The sequence below is a fragment of the Cervus elaphus genome, chromosome 4 (assembly GCF_910594005.1).
Source record: "Cervus elaphus chromosome 4, mCerEla1.1, whole genome shotgun sequence".
Lineage (NCBI taxonomy): Eukaryota > Metazoa > Chordata > Mammalia > Artiodactyla > Cervidae > Cervus > Cervus elaphus.
The window spans coordinates 4,800,843-4,822,469 of NC_057818.1; the positions used below are offsets into that span (position 1 = coordinate 4,800,843).

The 21,627-nt window shown below is 48.4% G+C and overlaps 1 protein-coding gene across 3 annotated transcripts; it reads right to left on the bottom strand.

Annotated features, from left to right (window-relative positions):
* Positions 1–2,265: 2,265 nt before the first annotated feature.
* Positions 2,266–20,433, bottom strand: CHST6 (carbohydrate sulfotransferase 6). 3 transcript variants are annotated; one of them, XM_043898080.1, is made up of 4 exons: positions 20,293–20,433; positions 11,420–11,701; positions 9,309–9,384; positions 2,266–8,513 (listed from the first exon to the last, which is right to left on the bottom strand). In XM_043898080.1, the coding sequence occupies exon 4, from the start codon at positions 8,495–8,497 to the stop codon at positions 7,310–7,312; it is 1,188 nt and encodes a 395-aa protein (XP_043754015.1). In that variant the 5' UTR covers positions 8,498–8,513; positions 9,309–9,384; positions 11,420–11,701; positions 20,293–20,433; the 3' UTR covers positions 2,266–7,309. The 3 variants fall into 3 exon arrangements, with proteins under 3 accessions (XP_043754015.1, XP_043754016.1, XP_043754017.1); XM_043898081.1 differs by having other exon boundaries at positions 11,420–11,609; positions 20,293–20,431; XM_043898082.1 differs by lacking the exon at positions 11,420–11,701.
* Positions 20,434–21,627: the final 1,194 nt, after the last annotated feature.

The following is a 21,627-nucleotide window of genomic DNA, read 5'->3' on the forward strand; positions in this document are numbered from 1 at the left end:
CTAGCAGAGTGTAAAAGAAGTGGAAGAAACCAATTATTTTAAGATTATATAACAATCAATGATGCATCATATCAGGAAACATTATTTTGAATTTAGAATTCTATTCTCAGTCAGATTGTGAATTTAGAAATTTTTAAAAAGCCATTTAGACTTACAGAACTCAGAAAATGTATCTTTTTCTTTCTTTAGAAAATGTATCTTTTACATGACCTTTCTAAGGGAAGTTGAGTATGTACCCCAAGGAAGTTAAAGAGTGATGACTAATCAAGACAGTATGGTACTGGCACAAAGACAGAAATATAGATTAATGGAACAGAATAGAAAGCCCAGAGATAAATCCACGTACCTATGGACACCTTATCTTCGACAAAGGGGCAAGGATATACAATGGAAAAAAGACAACCTCTTTGACAAGTGGTGCTGGGAAAACTGGTCAACCACTTGTAAAAGAATGAAACTAGAACACTTTCTAACACCATACATAAAAATAAACTCAAAATGGATTAAAGATCTAAATGTAAGACCAGAAACTATAAAACTCCTAGAGGAGAACACAGGCAAAACACTCTCCGACATGAATCACAGTAGGATCCTCTATGACCCACCTCCCAGAATATTGGAAATAAAAGCAAAAATAAACAAATGGGACCTAATGAAACTTAAAAGCTTTTGCACAACAAAGGAAACTATAAGCAAGGTGAAAAGACAGCCCTCAGATTGGGAGAAAATAATAGCAAATGAAGCAACAGACAAAGGATTAATCTCAAAAATAAACAAGCAACTCCTGAAGCTCAATTCCAGAAAAATAAATGACCCAATCAAACAGTGGGCCAAAGAACTAAACAGACAGTTCTCCAAAGAAGACATACAGATGGATAACAAACACATGAAAAGGTGCTCAACATCACTCATTATCAGAGAAATGCAAATCAAAACCACAATGAGGTACCATTACACGCCAGTCAGGATGGCTGCTATCCAAAAGTCTACAAGCAATAAATGCTGGAGAGGGTGTGGAGAAAAGGGAACCCTCTTACACTGTTGATGGGAATGCAAACTAGTACAGCCACTATGGAAAACAGTGTGGAGATTTCTTAAAAAACTGGAAATAGAACTGCCATATGACCCAGCAATCCCACTCCTGGGCATACACACTGAGGAAACCAGATCTGAAAGAGACACGTGCACCCCAATGTTCATCGCAGCACTGTTTATAATAGCCAGGACATGGAAGCAACCTAGATGTCCATCAGCAGACGAATGGGTAAGTAAGCTGTGGTACATATACACCATGGAATATTACTCAGCCATTAAAAAGAATTCATTTGAACCAGTTCTAATGAGATGGATGAAACTGGAGCCCATTATACAGAGTGAAGTAAGCCAGAAAGATAAAGAACATTATAGCATACTAACACATATATATGGAATTTAGAAAGATGGTAATGATAACCCTATATGCAAAACAGAAAAAGAGACACAGAAATACAGAACAGACTTTTGAACTCTGTGGGAGAAGGCGAGGGTGGGATATTTCGAGAGAACAGCATGTATATTATCTATAGTGAAACAGACCACCAGCCCAGGTGGGATGCATGAGACAAGTGCTCGGGCCTGGTGCACTGGGAGGACCCAGAGGAATCGGGTGGAGAGGGAGGTGGGAGGGGGGATCGGGATGGGGAATACGTGTAACTCTATGGCTGATTCATATCAATGTATGACAAAACCCACTGCAATGTTGTGAAGTAATTAGCCTCCAACTAATAAAATAAATGAAAAAAAAAAAAAAAGAGTGATGACTAAGAGAAAGATGGGCCCAAAAAAAAAAAAAAAATAGTGGATTTAACCAGGAGTCTTAGATGGACTTCTGTGCAACAGTACTAGTAGCCACCTAACCAGATAGGAACAGAAGGAGGAATATCCTCAGGAAAAATAATGAAATAGATTTCAGCAACAGACAAACTGGTTAAGAATCTCACAATTTTAAGAACAGGGTGAAGAAGGTACCATTTTTTCTCTCAGTGGGGGAAAAAAACCCTGAAAAACAACACAACTTCAGGAAAAACACAAACTTACAAGAAAATTATGAAGCATATATAAAGCAAACAAAAACTTGGTGTGTGTGTTTATTTTTTAGCCACCCACCACCTCCATTTCACTTACAGTGAGATGAAGAACTATGAAACTTTCAGAAGACAATGTCGAATATCTTTATGTCCATGATGGTAAAGGAGTTCTTAAACTAGATACAAAAATCAAAGACCATAAAGGAAAAATGGGTAAATTTAATTACTTTAAGGTCTTGTGTTATACAAGGGTTATCACAAAGAAAATATAAAGACAAGTCACAAACTGGGAGACAATATCTGAAATACAAATCACTGACATAGGAGTGGCATTCAGAACATATCAAGTACTTCTAAAAATCAATAAGAAAATGACAAACAAAAGACCTGGATAGAGAAATACAAGTGGCCAACAAAAATATTAATAGGAAAAGATGCTTAACCTCATTAATCAGTGAAACACAAAATGAATCACAATGAGATGTCACTTGTCAACCACCCAACAGCCAAAAATTTTGAAGTCTGAGAATGCTGATTGTTATTGAGGTTGTAGGGCAGCTGGAACTATGGAGGCATAAACAGATATATGCATGCTCAGTTGTGTCAACTCTTTGGGACCTCATGGACTGTAGCCCACCAGACTCCTCTGTCTATGGGATTGTCCAAGCAAGAGTACTGGAGTGGATTGCAATCTCCTCTTCCAGGAGGAAACTCCAGGGTCAGGATCTTCCTGACCCAGGGACCAAACCCATGTCTGCTGCATTGCAGGCAAATTCTTTACCACTGAGCTACCTGGGAAGCCCATAAATAGATAACAACCATCTGGAATAATGTTGAATGAAGATACTCATGATCTACATATTTAGCTCCTAGGCAAATATCCTACAGCATTGGTACCAGGAGATACAGACAAGATTGTTCCTAGTAGTACTGTAACAGTGAATGTGTATTGCTTTAGTTGTGTCAGACTCTTTGTGACCCATGCACTATAGCCCACCAGGCTCCTCTGTCCACGGAATTCTCCAGGCAAGAATACTGGAGTGAGTTGCCATTTCCTTCTCCAGGGGATCTTCCCAACTCAGGGACTGAACCTGGGTCTCCTGCATTGAGGCAGATTCTTTACCATCTGAACCACGAGGAAAGCCCAACTATTCCATTAGGTAGGTAAAAATGAGAATTATTTACCTCTTTATAGATGATGGGGGGCGTTCAGTAGAAAAGGGTGACAAGGGCATTCCTGACACCATTCCAGAGAGTATAAGTTGGTACTTCATTTTTGGAGTAATTTGGCATTTTCACATTTAAAAGATGGATGCTGTTTGATCCAGCAGTTCTATTTCTAGGAATCTTTACTATAGATACACAAACTCAGTCATCTCCTGGGGTCCTCTCCCACCACGAGCTTGGATTCCCAGGAGTGAGTCTTTTATTTTGTCTATTTTATTTGGAAACTTGATTCCAAGGGGACCAATCCCTCAGTCACTCTCTGCCTCTTCATCCTGTGCTCAATGAACTCCTATCCATCCTTTATTTGAACTAAAAATTTCTCTTCAAAAATGTTTTCCTGACTCTCCACAGTAAAGTAGGCCACCCTTTACCCATTCTTATTATTTATTCTTAGAGCACAATCAATAGTTGCATATTTATTTATAGGACTTTTTACTTAGCATCTGCACTCCCCACCAGAGCAAAGGCTTTGACTATTCTGTTCCAGGGCCTGACCCAGGGCTAACTCATGAAAACACTGGACTGGGCACTTTGTCCTGAAACCTTATCTGGGTTCACCTAGGGGCTTGCTGGAAACCCGCTGTGCCCTGCAGCTCTTGCAGAGACTTGTCCAGAAGGCCCATATGCAGGCAGCAACATCTGAGAGCCAGTCACTGGCATCCTGGAACCTCAGGAGACAGGTGAGAAGGAGTGGGTCACACAGCAAAAGCCATTCACTGAGCTGTCTCCGAGACAACCTGTGACCCTGGCAGGGACAAACGAAACTTGTGGATGCCAGGATCAGGCTGGGCTCCGAGCCCCAACCCAAATGCCTTCCTGGATCCCACTAGGGATCGGTGACTGCGTGTCAGCCTCTGGCACCATGAACCTCTGGCTGGACCTTCTTTGCCCAAACATAGCACGTTGCAGATTTCCCGGCTGACTCCTCCACTTAACCATGTGCTCCTTCCAGGTGGGGCCAGGAGTCTGCTTTTATCCCCAGAGGCTATCCTGGGGTGGGGGGGCCACATATGGCGAGGAAAGGGGCCGGTGGCAGGGGCCCCATTACCCCAGCCCACTGCCCACCTTGAGATGTTTGCAGCTCAATGCCAGGACAGAGGCGATCATTTTGTAACATTTAAAAATATCGAACCACTATGTTGTGCACCTGGAACTTATGTAGCACTATAGGTCAATTATGTAACTAAAAGTACAATAAAATTTTGGAGAGAAGATGAGAAGAGGTGGAGGCATTAAATCTCCATCTCTTAGAACATTTTTATTTTATTTTTGGCCACGCCATGTGGCTTGCAGGATCCTATTTCCCCCATCAGGGACTGAACCTGGGCCCTTGGCAGTGAGAGCGCAGAGTCCCAACCACTAGACAGCCAGAGATTTCCCTCATAACATTTATAAATTTTAAAATTGTGTTTTTCTCCTCTTTTTATTGTATCTATCTGAGGTGACTGATGTTAATTAAACCTAGTACCGTAATCATTTCCCAATATAGGTAAATCAAACCATCACGCTGTACACCTTAAACTTATAGAATGATGCATGTCAATTCTTCCTCAATAAAACTGAAAACAAACAAAAAAACCCCCAAAATGTCAGGACAGCTCCTTGACACTGAGAGACCCACACCTCTGGGTAATGATATGGCTTTTGAAGCCTGTGATGGAGTCTTCTGCTGCATCCCCAGCTCAGTTTACTTGCTAGAACCATAAGCATCGAAGTCAAAGATGTAAGTTTTTGAGTTCCAGCCCATATATTAAGCCATGTGACCCTAGCCTAAGTCATCAATAAATTCTGCATTTTAAATACCTTCTTCTATTGTGAGAAGGGGCAGATGGAAGCTTTATAGGGCCTGAAGTTTCTACAGCTAGACAGGTCCTTAACTGAGGCATCCTGAAGTTTCGGCTTCAAGGTCAGTATCCATCTGCTCCTTGCGAGGAAAGAAATGGAAAGTGCCAGATTGCCCTTGACCTGCCTGCTTTGCAGTGAGGACGTGGGTCTACAATCCAGGTCCCACCAGGCTGAGAAGGGGAAGCCAGCAACCTCCAGAATCCCTCCTGGTGACTGATGGCCTCAGCGAGAGCAGCTCCCTCCCTCCCAGCGGGAATAGGCTTAGGTGTTCTGGTGGCAACTGTCAGTCCGCAGACCAGCTCTGTATTCCGTTGTAACGGGTATTCTATTTGTGTGGACTCCAATCTGCTCCCCTGTCCTTCCCAGAGGTTCTGTGACCCTTCTCCCTCATTTTCAACATTTTTTGAGCACTTGTTGGCTTTTACTTCCTGAATTCAAGACTAGCTCTTACATATCCTCCCCTTTCGCCTACCCCCCACCTCCGTTTTTAAAATCCAGCCTCTGTTTCATAAGACCCTCTGCTGGTGGAGCCAGGGTGCTGTAGCTTGCAGCTAGGAACTGTATTTTGTTCTCCTCCAGGGCCTGGCACAGAAGGACCACAGGAGGACAGCCACCCTAGAGCCTTTTTTCTTCCAAGCTCCTGGCAAGCTTTATCTAGTTACACCCACCCCGTGACTTGCCCTCCAGGCACTGATCTTGCTGCCAGCCTCTTGCTCTGCCACACGCTCTGCCTGGCTTGCTGCCCGAGCCTGCCCAGCCTTCCTTCCCTCCACTTTGTCTGCTCACTGCCTCCCTCCAGGCTTATCCAGGAAGCTCCCTAGATTCTGCACTCTGAACCCCGAGCTTACCACTTCCCACATCTCACCTCGCAGCTGCGGTCCTAGCTACGGCCGACTGCTGAGCCCTTGGGCAAACAGGATGGGAAAATCTGACCCTTCTTGGTCCAGGAGACAGGTCTCTGCAGGCCTGATGCCCCCTCTCCTCCCCACTATGGTCCCAGAGCAAACCTCCCTCTCTCTCTTCATCTTCCTTTTCATCCTGTAGCTTTGGACAAGTCTCTTCACTTTTGCATTTTGCTTCTCCAACTTTACAGGCCATAAACTCTAGTTTGTATCACAGGTTAAATATGTTTATTTCCGTAACTAGGAACTTTCCCATCAGGACAAATCAAAGGTTCACCTTACTTAGGCAGGTGATGGGGTCGTGTGGGCTCCTGGGAGATTGGGTCAGAGAGAGACTAAGGGGAGACCCCAAGATAGAAACTTGGCTGATTTCTTGCTGAAAATACAGATGAATATAAAAGCATTGGCTTTGGTGGCACGTGGTGCCAGAGGATTTGGGGGAACAGAGTCTGGGGGGGGGGTGCCATGGAGCGGGAGATGTACTGACTTCAGGGGCCAGCTGGCCACAGTACCCCTCCAGTCCCAGGTAGGGCTGGGCCTGCCTTCTCAGCTGCAGGATGAGGCATCCTGAAGGAGACTGAGAAGGAAAGAAAGTGCTGCAGAAGGAGCCAAGTCATCACAGAGTCTGGGGCGTGTGCCGTGGAGGGGGAGATGTACTGACTTCCGGGGCCAGCTGGCCACATTATCCCTCCAGGCCCAGGTAGGGCTGGACCAACCTTCTCAGCTGCAGTATGATGCATTCTGAGGGAGACTGAGAAGGAAAGAAAGTGCTGGAGAAGGAGCCAAGTCATCTGAACTTATTCCCTGTGCCCAGAAGTGGGGGAACCAGTCTGCTTTCTATGAAGAGTGTTCCTGTGGGTAATTCAGCTCCTAAGTGCTGTTGATTAGTCACTTCAGTCACGTCTGATTCTTTGCCCCCATGGACTGCAGCCCACCAGGCGCCTCTGTCCATAGGATTCTCCAGGCAAGAATGGTGGAGTGGGTTGCCATGCCCTCCTCCAGGGGATCTTCCCGACGCAGGGATCAAACCTGGGTCTCCTGCACTGCAGGCAGATTCTTTACTGCTGAGCCACCGGGGGAAACCATTCAGCTCCTAAAGAGGACTCGAAAGAAAGAGAAGTGGGCAGAAAGAAACTAGTTTGGGAACTTGGTCCTGGCCTGCTACAGGTGTGACCTCCCAAACTCTGGGCCACCGCATGCCCAGCCCCTTTGGCACCACGCGTGGGTCTCCTGGCCCTGGTGACTGCCAGCCCCAGCTGGGGGCCTATGCTACGGCCCGGGGCGCTCGGCAGTGGACGAGGCCCAGCTGAAGCTGCTCGGGCCGCGCGGCAGCACCAGGTCCAGGCTGAGGTCGCGCTGCTCGTCCTCGGAGAACACGGGCCGGTAGCCCAGAAGCTGCAGCGCGCCAGCACACAGCTCCTGCACACGGCGGATCTTGGCGAAGGGCAGGGCGTGGCGCCAAGCCTGCGAGACGTTGAGCGCGTCCCTCGACGTGGTCTTGAAGGCCTCGCGGCGCGCGCCGGGCCCGACGCCGTGCGTGATGTTGTGGATCCAGGCTTCGAGCTGCGGCGTGAGGCTCAGGCCCGCGAAGGCGTACAGCTCTCGGATCTCGGGCAGCGGCGCCCGCGCCAGGTCCTCGAAGCGCACCAGGCGGTAGCGGCCGCGCAGGGCGGGCGGCGGCTTGCTCCTGGCCGCCTCGGCGATGCGCACGTGGCTGCGGCACACCTCCCGCACCACGCGCAGCTCCGGGTCGGCCTCCACCCACTTGCCGTTGGTGCCCAGCACGATGCCGTTGTCGCGCGCCAGCGCCTTGGCCGTCTGCTCGCGCGAGCGCAGCACGGCGCGCGGGTCGCGCACCAGGTGCACGATGCGCAGGCGGAGCGCGGGGTCGCTGAGCAGCGGGTAGAGCACCTCCAGGTTGAAGAAGCGCACCTCCTTGAGCACCACGTGGCTGTAGGAGCGGCAGGCCTCCTGCGCCAGGCCGAACGGCCGCCGCGCGCACAACGGCTTGCACACCGCCTCGCTGCTGATGGCGCCGCGCGGGAAGGCGCTGCAGGCGGGCGGCGAGCACAGCGCCCGGCTCTCCGCCCACTGGAAGAGGTCCGACAGGTTGCGCCTCCATGGCAGGTAGGCGTCGAACACGTCCATGTCGCAGAGGAAGACGGAACGCACCAGGTCGCGTACCGCCATGTGGAGCGCCAGGGCGCTGCCCTGCGACAGGGCGGCCCACACGTGCCACGCAGGCTCCATCAGGTAGAAGACGTCGGGGTGCTGACTGAAGAGCTGGCCCACGAAGGATGAGCCCGAGCGCCACGAGGACAGCACCAGCACGTGCACGCGCTCCTCGCCGCTCGCCGGGGGCGGCAGTCTGGGCCGGGAGACCAAGAAGAGCAGGAGGCCGGTCTGCGCTAGCAGGAGCGCGGTCACCGCCGTGCTGGAGACGCGCCGCAGCCACATGCCGCCGGCCGCAGACCTGCAGACAGAGCGGGCAGTAGCCGTCGGGGACCAGGGGCCGCTCGCCCATCCCACATCCCGTCTGGGGATGCCGGGGAGCAGCCCTGGAACTTGCCCACCGCCCCAGAGAGACCATCCCACTGGGGACCTCCCAAGTCAGGAGCGCGACTTGAAGGCATGAGCAGTCTTCGCAGAGCCAAAGGCCAGTTGCACAAGACTATGGGCAATAATTTTCCATTTGTCTCTCTTTCTCTCCTGCAGCCCTTTTCTTTCTCCAGGGGCAACATATATGAAAAACGGAAGTCCTGCTTTTTGCTTAAAATTCTTATAGGGGAGCAATTTTAGGTTGTTTACCTAAATAGCTTGCTGGGTGATTTAGCAGAGCCTTCCCAACTCAGCCACTTCCTAGCCTGTGATCTCGGAGCAAACACTTAGTTGCTCTGTGACTCAGTTCACCCATCTGTAAAAGGGGATTCATTGTGGTCCTGGAGTACCGGGATGAGCCCCGGGGGCTGGGGCATGTAGTAACTCTCATCACCAAAAACTTGCACTTTCTGCGTAGTGTGCTTCTGCATTGTTTGACTTTTTAAATAAGCAGATATCACTTTTGCTGTTAAAAATAAATAGACAAAGAATAGAAGTGTTGCTCTCACCCATGGAGAGTGAAGTCCTACAGGAAGCATGGATTCCCAAGGGAGGATATCCTTCTGGATTGGTGGGAGTTGGCAGAAGGAACCAGCTAAGGGAGCGGAAGGACGGAGCCAGAGAAGGGGAGAGATGAGGGCAGGCCCCTTTCCATGCCGAGGTTACTTACTGCTGTCCGGGGCTGCTGGGAGGGCTGCCCACCTCGATCAAAGATCCATGGGAGAGGCCTGGAGGTTTTTCAGGGCCTGGAAGGCAGGAGAGGGGCTGGGTCAGATGGCCCTGGACGCTGGGAGGGCTCTGTCTTCCTAGACTGACAGAAGTTCCCCTCGGGTGGGAGTCTAGTTGCCCTTCCCCTGGCTGGAGCTGGGCGGGCACGAGCAGCTGGCTGGATACATTTTCCCAGATGGACGTGAAATGAAAGTCTCTCTTGCTGGGTTTGAGTCTCTCTGATGCCACTCAGGAGCTGGGAGACCTGGGACAAACGACTTAAGTTCTCCAAGACTCAAGTTTCCTCCTTTGTAAAATGGGGATGATAACATTTTGATCTTAAGGTTGTCGAGAGGAATGCTGCTGCATACACATATGAGGAAAGGGTTTGGTAAAGTGCCACACATGCCCCTTGTTACTGATGTAGTGGTCAGCTGTGTCTGAGAGGAGGAACCATGGGGAGTCTCTGCCCAGAGAAGACCCCTGAGGTTTCACCTATGCTTGGAATCCCAGCATCTCCCAGGCCCCCTGCAGCCCCCGAACACGCCGGAGTCCTTTAGTGGATTTTTTTTCTTTTTTTTTTAGTTCTATCAGTTTATTGCTACCAACCCATCTCCCTCCACCCTCGTGCACACATGCTCAGTCACGTAATCCCATGGACTTTAGCCCGCCAGACTCCTCTGTCCATGGATTTTTCCAGGCAAGAATACTGGAGTGGGTTGCCATTTCCTTCTCCACCTTTAGTGGATCTTAAGAATGTCCCGGGGTGCAGAGGGAAGGATAAAGTGGGGGACTGAGACTGACATATACATATACTATATATAAAAGAGATGACTAATAAGGACCTGCTATAGCACAGTACTCTGTGATGACCCAATGGGAACAGAATCTGAAAAAGAGTGGGTATGGACGGAATCACTGATTCATTTTGCCATACAGCGGAAACTAACACAACATTGTAAACCAACTATACGCCAATACCAACTAATTAAGAAAGAATGTCCCACAGAGGGTCCTCCAGAATGAAAGGGACACCGAGCCCAGCCCCCACACCCCCAGGTCCCAGAGTTTTCTCCTCTTTGCACTGTTTTTCCTGCAGCCATCTGAAGGATGAGCCGCTCGGGAGGGGAAGGACCTGGAAGTTTCCTCTTTCCTTTCCCAGCATTTGCTCCCCACCAAGATGCCTTCACTGGCCATGTCCCCACTGAGGGCAGCTGGCATCTAGACTGTGAGCACAGAGCCCCCATCGACACCCCCCTTGTCAGGGGCCTGCAGGATGCCCAAGAGCTCTTGCTTCCTGCTCGGTACCTCCCTGGGTCCCTGGAACACCTGGGCAGCAGCCACCCGCCTGCTCTGCACACGTTACCCCCTCTCCTCGAGGGTGTGCTTCCCAAGAACGGGGTTTAGGAGAGGGAGGAAACTCTGACTCCTCTTTACTGACATAAATTACCTCAAGGGCTAGGTGATTTGGGGCTACCTTAGTGGCTTAGTGGTAAAGAACCCACCTGCCAATGCAAGAGATGCAGGTTCAATCCCTGGATTTGGAAGATCCCCTAGAGAAGAGAATGGCAGCCCACTCCAGTATTCTTGCCTGGGAAATCCCATGGACGGAGGAGCCTAGTGGGCTACAGTCCATGGGGTCACGGATACAACTTAACAACTAAGTAAGCATATAGCTAGGCGATTTAACACAACAGCCCCTGAGGTGGGCATTATGATCTCAGTTTTTTTAGTTTAATTTATTTATTTTGGCTGTAGCACTCAGCTTGTGGGCTCCCAGTTTCTTGACCAGGGATCAAACCCAGACCCTCGGCAGTGAAAGCTTGGCGTCCCAACCACTGGACCGCCAGGGAATTCCCTATGATCTCAATTTTTTAGACAAAGGACCCAAGGTTTGGAGAGACAGCAAGGGACCACAAACCAGGACTTATTTCGAGGTTTCTGACACTTTCTGATCACAGGCTAATGGCCTCTCACACGACCCCGATACTTGGGCCCAAACACACCTGCCGGGGCTCGCCTCACCCTCCCCTGGCAAGGAGGATCTTACCCCCAGGCCGAGATGCTTGTTACCTGCGCTCCAGGGAGGCCAGAGGTCTTCTTAAGTGACTCACACTATACAGGAACTGGTATCTGATCCTCCAGTTGGAACTCCAGGACTAGGAAGCAGATGGGAACATCCTGCCCACGCAGGGTGTCCAGAGAATCCAGGCCCCAGATGGGAGTTTTCTGAGAAGCCACCTTACATTCAGCATACCACCAACTGGCCCAGGGTTCAAGTGAGGAAGAACATGTCAGGCAGGCACTGGGATGTGTATTTTATCTTCTTGATTGAATTTTATTCTCCCCAAGTCCCTAGAAGGTAAAAATCATCCTGTGTGTTTTAGTTGAGGCAATGGGGCTTAGAGACATGAGTACACAGCTGGTGAGGGGTAGGGCAGGGTTTGAATCCAAGTGTCAGGCCCCCAGTGTGGGGCTCTGGGTGGCCCCACTCCTAAACCTTTGCCCAATGAAGTCCCCACTCTGGAAGGCTCATCTGCCTCTCCTATGAATCCTTTGTAATAGTTTGTGGGCACATATTTATTATTTGTCTAATTTTTGAAAAGGTGATACAAGGAAGTGGTACAAAATTCTGTGTGTGTGGAGCTTTCTCCTTTTGGGAACTTTCCTACAATGTTGATGGAAATCGTATTACTAAGCTGGTGCAACCACTATGGAGAAGAGTATGGAGATTCCCAAAAAACTAAAAATAGCTACCATACGATCCAGCAATCCCATTCCTGGGCATATACCTGAAAAGACAGCTCTAATTAAAAAGATACATGCACCCCAATATTCATTTGTTGTTGTTGTTAAGCAACCTGAATGTCCATAAACAGATGAATGGATAAAGAAGATAAGGTACATATATCCAATAGAATATTTCCAAGCCTTAAAAAGAATAAAATAATGCTATCTGCAGCAATACAGATGGGCCTAGAGATTATCATACTAAGTCAGACAGAGAAACACAAATACTTTATGATATCACTTATATACGGAATCTAAAAAAAAAAAATGATACAAATGAACTTATTTACAAAACAGAAATAGACTTACAGACATAGAAAACAAACTTGTGGTTACCAAACGGAGGAGGGGGATAAACTGGAAATTTGGGATTAACAGATATACACTACTATATATAAAATAAATAATAAGGACCTACTGTATAGCACAGGGAGCTGTATTCAATATTTTGTAATAACCTATACTGGAGAAGAATCATATGTGTATATATATATGTGTATGTATGTATTTGCTATACACCTGAAACAGTGTTAATAAACTATACTTAAATAAAAATAAATAAAAGTTTTAAAGTGTATAAGACCTAAAAGAAAAAAGCATATACATACTAGAAATTCTGTAAATAGCCTAAAATTTTATATGAAATTCTTTATTGTATGTTCATGCACTATATCATTCATTCTGTAAACATTTATTATGTGGCTACTATGTGCAAAGCATGAAAGTAAGTATTGACATGTGGCCACTGCCTTCAGCTTAATTTCTAGCTGAGAAGGTCACCACGAAGCAAGTGATCATTTAACCACAAGCATGGGAAGTGTCCACGGGGTCACAAAGAGCTGGACACGACTGAGCGACTGAACTGAACTGATAAGAAATATAATGAAGGGCAAGGACAGTGCTGCGGGAGCCTGCAGCTGAGGGCAAGCAGGGAAGTCTTTCCTTAGCCAAGTGCTTTTTGAATTGGGATCTGATGGCTGAGCAAGGAATAACTGTGGGAAGGGCTGTGTGAGGGAGCAGGCAGAGAGAAGAGGTCAGTATGTCAGATGAAGCAGCATCTCTGAAGGCTCCGAGAAGGAGCATTTCATGCTCAAGGGTCAGAGGAAGGCCAGAGAGGCTGTAGGTACAGTATCTCACGGAAAAAAAAAAAAAAAGAAACCATCCCACTGAACCCAGCCCCATTCGTGGCAGATTTTCTGTTAAAGAAAGCAAAACCTGGTGACTGGTGCTTTCCTGGACGTCTCACAACCAGACACTGCTGACAGCGTCACAGCCTAGGACTTTCAACTGGTTCTTGCCCTGTTCCATGCAATCTACCCAGAACTGTGCCTTGAATTTCCCCAAACCTCTTCTATTCCCTCCTCCTCACTATATACAGAACATCATTAGTGTACAATTATAATTAGAGAGATAGTTCCTGCCTCCAGGCCTCTGAAACAAACTTAGTTCAGTAAGAAGTACGTGAAGAGGAAAGTGTCAGGACTTCCCTGGTGGTCCAGTGGTCAGGACTCGGGGCTTTCCACACCAAGGGCCAGGGTTCACTCCCTGGTCAGGGAACTTAAGATCCTGCAAGCCACTAGGCACGGCCAGAAAAAGGAACGTGTTCTGTAAATAATTTGGAGGAAAGAAAAGGGCCTAAGAAAGAAAAGGGCTCTGTCCTGCTTTCTATGGGCTTCCCTGGTGGCTCAGACGGTAAAGAATCCGCCTGCAATGCAGGAGACCTGGGTTCCATCCCTGGGTGGGGAAGATCCCCTGGAGGAAGGCATGATAACCCACTCCAGTATTCTGGCCTGGAGAGTCTCCATGGACAGAGGAGCCTGGTGGGCTACAGTCCATGGGGTCGCAAAGCTCAGACATGACTGAGCTTTCTATAATAATAGCTAATATGATAGCCCATAGAAAAATGCCAATCAATTTTATCAAAAAGCCTGGAGGGACTTTGTTTTGTACCCCAGGTTAGCAAGATTAGCTTTCCAATAGTAGAGATCTGAGATCCTATGTATTCAGGCCACTAAGACACATTGCCCATCACACACTGGAGAACATGGAACTGGTCCTGCATTGACAGGTACAGTTTTTTAATGTCTGTCCTTTCAGAAACAGTAGCTGTATACTCACAAATTCAGTGCCTACAAACTATAAGGCAAAGGGTATGTGGGCTCAGTCGCTCATTAAAAAAAAAAAAAAAGTACGCTTGATGTCACATTTCAGGAGGTAGAGATTGCAAAAATCTTATTTTTTTCAAATAAAAAATAACCTAATATTAAGATCATTGAATTGCTTTAAAAAAAAAGTTAAGAATCCTGTCAGAGTAAGACAGTAAGTGTCATGTCAGGGATTGCCCCAAAGCCTGAGTGAGATGATATTAATAAATATTTGCTGAATCGATATCAGGCACTCTGTGATCCAAATCAGAAGGGAGTGATTCCCCACTTGTCCTGTATTTCTTTCTGCCGAGCACCTTAACGTTAACGACAGTTTGTAGTCATCCCTGACTAGCTCTTGGTCTGAGACAGAAGGAGTCCCCGTTTTATCCGACGTGCCCATGGGAACACTGAGCCGCAGGGCAGAGGAGGCTCGGCAGGGCAGGTGCGGGCGGACAGGCATCTGCCCTCTGGGCCGGACTCACCCGCAGGCCCGCTCTGGCTGCAGCTCCTCCATCTCCAGCGTCTCCCAGCCCTGCGGTCTAAGGCAGTGAAAAGTAATCCTAGGTACCACCCCCTGGCTCAGATTTCTCTCAGTTTGGCATCAGCTGCAGGCCATTCTGTTCAGGAATCCCAAAAGCTGAAGAAAAGAGATTTCGGATGAGGCATGTGTGGACCTGAGGCATCAAGGGCCACCCCTGGAGACGAACCAGCTCTGATGGAGCCCAGGGGATCTGTTGGAGAGAAGGCTGACACGGAGGGCAAGAAAGAGGAGGAAAGACGGGAAGGGAGAGAGAAAAGAAGAACAAGAGATGGGAAAGCACCGAGGGAGGAAAGGGGAGAGAGAGTAGAAAGATGGATGCCTGCAGTGGTGTGGGAATCATGGAATACCACCTGTGAGTGCTTCCTACGTACCACCTGTCTTCCTCTGAAGATCAGATCAGGAGTATCTCACAACAATCCTATCAGGTGCGTCTGATGTGCTACCCTATTTTACAGAAGAGGAAACTGAGGCTTAGAAAGGTTCAGGAACTCAACTAAAGAAGAGGAAGCTGAGGCTTAGAAAGGTTCAGGAACTCAACTAAAGAAGAGGAAGCTGAGGCTTAGAAAGGTTCAGGAACATGCCCACACACAACAGTCAGAATTTGAACTCCAGCTGTCTAACTTTAGAGCACTTCACTATATAATGCTGAGTGGAAAAAAAAAAAACAAACCACACAGCAAAACTTTCAGTGTGTTAAAAATACATGAATATCAAAGGACACCATCAAGAAACTGAAAGGATATCCACAGATGGGAGAAAATATTTGCAAATCATATCAATAGCAAGGGACTTGTACCCATATACAAAGAGCTCTTACAATGGAACAATAATTTAAAAAAAAAACCCTGATTTTAAAATAAGCAACAGATTTGAGTGGATATTTCTCTAGAGAAGATGGACACATGGTCTATAAGTGCATGAAAAGATCCTTGATAGCTTCAGTCATTAGGAAAATGCAAATCAAAACTACATTGGGATACCACTTCCCATCCTCTAGGTTGGCTGTAATAAAAAAGACAGATAATAGCAGTGTTAGTGAGAATATGGTGAAACTGGAACCCTCATAGACTGCTGGTGGGAATGTAAAACGGTGAATTGCTGTGGAAAGCAGGTCATCCCTCAAGTAAACATAGAATTACCATGTGATCCAGCAATTCTACTCTAAAATACACAAATCCAAGAGAACCAAAAATATATGTCTACACAAAAACGTGCTCATGAACTTTCACAGCAGCATTAATCATAATAGCCCCAAAGTGGAAACATCCTAAATGCCTATCAGTTGATGAATGGATAAGCAAAATGTGGTGTACTCATATAACTGAATATCCTCTGGCAATAAGAAGGAATGAAGGACTGATACGTGCTGCAACACGGATGAACCTTCCCGTGATTAACGCACAAGACTGAATATACTGTAAACCAGTGAACTGTACACTTAACACAACTTCAAAGAATGTGAGTTATATCTCAATAAAGCTGTTACTTAAACAAACAAAACCACAAATTATTTAGTATAGAAAGAAATCCAGAAAGATGCATGCTGAATATTGGTGGTTATTATTCTGTGGCCAGATTACAGGTCATTTTTTTTCTTGTTTTATTACTTCATCAATCATTAACAATCAGTTCTGTTTAATCGATTCAAAGAGGCATGGGTGGAGTTTGCTGACTCAGCTTTTATTGCAGGGAGAGACGCACCCCCAAACCATCTTCCAGCTGACCCGAGTACCTAGGTGGCTAGAGGGGAGGGGCAGAGGATGGAAAACCACCTGCCCTTTGTCAAGGGCTCCAACCCCACACTCAGTCTCAGGGCTCTGGGCTGGGGCCGGCGGTGGTGAAGACATGCTTGGCCCTAAGCCCCGGCCACATCTGCCATTCCCCTGATGGCCCTGGGGAGCAGCCGTGTGGCATCAGCCGGAGGTAGGGCGGCTACAGTCACAGAGTCCAGATGCTGCTGGAGTAACCAGACCTGCCTGCAGGAACCTACTGGGAAGTGAAATCAAGTTAGTCTGGGAAAGGAGCTTCGAGTCTCCTTGGCTCAGAGCCATGCAGCGGGCATTCCAGAGCAGATGAGCAGATACCAACACAGAAGCCCTTTCCCAAGGCTCTGAACTTTGGGGATCCCCAAAGCACATCTTACACAGCACCTAACGTGGCCTAAATCAGTGCACCTGACAGCTGGAGGCCCCCAAGTCTGGGACTCCCCCTCTTCTCCAAAGTAACACTGGCGGGGAGCGGAGGGGATACGTTTCACCCATTCCTCTCTGGCACCTGCTCCCTGGTGTGGACTGAGCCCTCTCATGCAGGGACAGTCTGGAATATTCTCTGGTTTATTTTTTTTAATCTCTTACTTCGATTCATTTATTTTTAAAAAGTAAATCATTTTTTAAAAGACTAAATCATTCAAAAAAAAAAAAAAAGACTAAATCATTTTTATCAGTCAATGGCATGGAAAGAAAAAATGAAGGGACTATTTTAGAAGAAAACAACTTGGCCCAGTCACTGAGCTGCCGCCGAGGACTCAGCAGACTCCCTTTCCAGCCCCCTCGCTTCCCAAGGCTCTGTATCCCTTGCCCACTGTCTCCTGCGGCCGCCTTCAATCGTATTTATGTCCGCTATCCAGAACCTCCATTCTTTGAACCCCTTTGCTGATGCAAGGAAGGGTACTGATCTGCCTCCTGCTGGCACTGAGGATTATATCCATATAAGGATTCGATGAAGAAACGGCAGGAAGACCATTACTGCCGTCCAGGGGATTGCTGATGATTACGATAAAAAGAATCTAGTGAAGGCGTTTAGAAAGAAATTTGCCTGCAATGGTACTGCACTGAGCATCTAGATGGAGAAGGAATTCAGCTACAGGGTGACCAGCACAAGAACATATGCCAGTTCCTGGTTGAGACTGGACTGGCCAAGGACAGTTCCTGGTAGAGACTGGACTTGCTAAGGATGACCAGCTGACGGTTCATGGATTCAAGAGCTTTTGGCTCACTGAGGCTTAAGTGAGGATTTCCTTGCAATGAGTAGAAATTCCCTTCTGTCCCTGTCACAAGTTTAAGCACCTCGCAGCTTGTATAATGTAACCATCTGGGGTCTGCTTTTAACTTGGACTAGTGGAACTCCTTCATGCAACAAACTGAACAGAGCCATGCTGTCTAGTCTTGGGGTCCCTCATTTAAACAGAGGTTAAGCAGAGGCACCTGGCAGTGTCCAGCCTGAACCAAAGGAGTAACAGTAATGCTTCAGCCAAGTCCAGAGCCCCAGGATCACAGGAGGCTGTGTCTGGCTGGAAGTCCCTCAGCAGTCCCTCTGCAGAGTTCCCTGTCCTGAGGGAACATCACCACCTGGACAGCCCTCGATGAAGCAGAGAATGGAGGATGGGTGAGGTGGCTATATTGCCAGAGGGAGACTTTGGTGGTCGGGGAAAGATCCCTTGCTGTCTCCAATGTGACCTGGTGGGCAGAGCTTAGAGCAACCACCTTCTAGTGAGGGGCCAGGACATCTGGCTTGCCACCAAGGTCTTTTTGACCAGATATATCCTAAATAATTGATTCCCAAACTAGAAGGTGAGGCCAACCTTCTAATAGTTCAACTTCTGACAAGGGAACAAATTTCAAACCGATGTATCAGTCATAGCTGTAGATCTTGCAACTCACTAGCAACAGCGGCCCAATGCCATGTGAAGTCACAAACTGATTTTGGGGGGTTTTTTTCCCCGTCCTCTTCAGTTCTAATGTTATGTAATGTATTTAAACCCTTATTTAAATAAAACTTATTTTCAGAAACAACAACAACAAAAAGAAAACAACACAAAACAACCAAAGACAACATGTAGATCTTGTTTGGATTCTGATTCAGACAAACCCAGTGTCAGAAGATATCTTTGAGGTAATCAGAGAAATTTTAATATGGACTGAGTATTAGGTGATATTGGGAAATCTTTGTTAATGCTACTATCACTACAAAGAATACTCTTGTTCATGCATTTCTGTACCTAAATCTCCTGACTAGCCTGGAAGCCAGACTCTATCTCTCTCATACCAGGTAGTAGGGTTAGCACAAGGGCTAAGAGTATGAACTCTATTTGATGACTCACTGGGTGATCTTGAGCAAGTTGAGCAAGTTACTTAATCTCTCTGTGCTTGCTTTTTTTTTTTTAATTTATAAATAGGGGAAATAATATAACTCAACTCATAGGCTTGAAGATTAAATGAATTAATATTAAAGCACTCAGATAATATCTGGTACATAGTTCACTGAAAAGTATTTGTTCAAGATCTTTGAAAAATCCTGCATCACAACTGTGTTCTATGAATCCAAGAGAAAGCTTGTGCATAAGGAAAATTCAAAGAAAATAGCCCAACCAAGTTCAAGTGACCCTAACAATAGGAAGAATCAAGCCTAGGCAGCAGTGGTGGTGGTGGTTTACTCACTAACTCATGTCCAACTCTTGCAACCCCATGGACTGTAGCCCGCCAGGCTCCTCTGTCCATGGGATTCTCCAGGCAAGAGTACTGGAGTGGGTTGCCATTCCCTTCTCCAGGGTATCTTCCCAGCCCAGGAATCAAACCTGGGTCTCCTGCATTACAAGGCAGATTCTTTACCAACTGAGCTACCAGGGAAGCCATACATCCCAAACAGAAGATAGTCAATCATGGCTGAAACCCTGGCTTCTGAAGCCAGATTGGGTTAAAATTGTCCTCTACAACTAGTGGGGTGTGTGACTTTGAGCCAGTCACTCATAACCTCTGGGCTTCAGCTGACTCTGAGAAGGAGGCTCTAGCAGCGTCTACCAGGCAGTCTGGAGAGGATTAAATGGAACAGTCTAACCCTTGGCATGGCCAGGCTCACCGAGCAGCCTGCTATTCTTATTAGCTCTGGCACTTGGCTCACTCACTCATGGCTTCACCTCAGCCAAGGCTTTTCCACTCTTGGGGCCTCACTTTTCCCATCCTCGAGCCTCCAGTACAAGAGGGAAGAGAAAAGAGAGTGAACATCTACTGGGCATCTATGCTGAGGCCCAGGGAGGCGGTCTCTATTACTGCCCATGGTCCAGCAGCTGGGAGCAGGGGCCCCCAGACTCAAATTCAGCTGGATCTGGTTCCGAATTCACTTGCCCGAGCTGCTTTTTCTTCAGGGTTCCGTGGAAAAAGTCCTTGGAGAGTTTTTTGTTTCTGTTTTTTTTTTTTTTTTTAATGAAAGCCATACCCTTTGAAACTCAAGTTGTAAGAGACAAGGGATCCTCAAGAAGTGACCTGTGAAGCTGAAGCCCCAGGAAGACCCTTTCCAACCAGCGATGCCCTTTTCACGTTCTCATAAAAACCACCCTCAGCTCCAACTGGCACAGCCCACGGGGCGCTGCAAGCTCACCGCCTCCCCAGCTGGGCCCCCGGCCGAGGGCCCGGCCGCCCAGGGTGTGGGCATCCCGCACCCTCATCCCGCGGAGAGAGGACGAACCAACTTACCCCAGGCGAGGTGTCCCGGCCCGGGGCAGACGCCTCTGGCCCCAGGCTCTGCCGAGACTCCTGGACGCCGCCTTCACCCAGCTCCGTCCGCAGCCGCTGTCTCCTCGCCGGGACAGTCCGCAGGGTCGTACGGCTCTGAAGGGGCACCCGTGACCCCGGGGCGGAGGGCGCTCCGAAAGGCGTGGACTTAGCAAGCGGGGGCCGTCAATATTGGAGGCACCTGGAGAGCCAAGGCGGCGGGACGCTGGAAACCGGGCAGGAGTCCCCTAAAAAAAAAGAAAGGTGTCGTAAGAATGGGATGTTGGGGGAGCCGTCCCGGGGTGGGGGTCGGGGGGCAGGACAAGAAGCAGCCTCGGAGCCCTCTGGGCGCCCGGCCCCGCGCCGCGCGCTACCTGTGCGGCCGCTCAGCGCGGCGGGCCGGAGCCGAGCGCGCACAATGAGGCGCTTTCAGACGTGGCTGCGGTCCCGGAGCGGGCGGGCGGGCGCCGGGGCGGGAGGGGAGGAAGGAAAGAGCCGGTTGGCCCCCGGGCTCGGACTAGCCTGCCCACCGCGGGCCGAGGGGCCACGCCTCGGGGGAGGGGCGGCCGCCCCGGGCGGGCGCGGGCGAGCCCCGGAGAGGAGGGCGCAGGTGGGCCCAGGGGGCAGCCAGGGGAGCGCGGCTCGGCGCGGGGTGTCAGGGGGAGCCCGCCGCGTCGCTTCTCATCCCACTCGTTGACCAAAGAAGTGTTTCCCCCTCCGATCAATCCCCAGAGAAGGGAGGCTCCTGGGAACACAAAAGGCCCTTGTGAAAGAAACCGAATCTTTATTTTGCCCCTGCTCGCTCTCGGTGGCATCTTCGCAGCCAGAGGAATCCAAACTGCTTCCCAAGCCCCCGGCCTCGGCCCCAGCCAAGCCTGGGTCACCTGGATGTCGGGGCCCCGCGCACTAGCCGGGCTGAGAGGGGCCGGGACACCAGGTGGCCCTCAGGAGCTGGAGACTCAGGCTTGATAGCAGGTCCGGGTAAATACCGGGTATCTTTCAGTAAATAAAGATGTTATTTCCCTCTACAGATAACAGAGTCCCAGTATCTGAACAAGATGGAGAATTCTGATCTCTTGTAGTCCCTGGTGCGACCTAAAAAGATTTCTGCGCCTGGAACTATAAATTAGCACATTCTTTCCAGGATTCGGTTTGGCGAGATGAATTAAAATCCTTAAGAAACTTTTTGAAATCTTAATTTCTTTCTAGGCTCTGTCTTAAGGAAATAAAACTAACAAAAAGGATTTATATGCACGGTTGATGGAAATGTCATTTATGACAGCAAAAAAAAAAAAAAAAAAAAAGCAAAAAATTAAA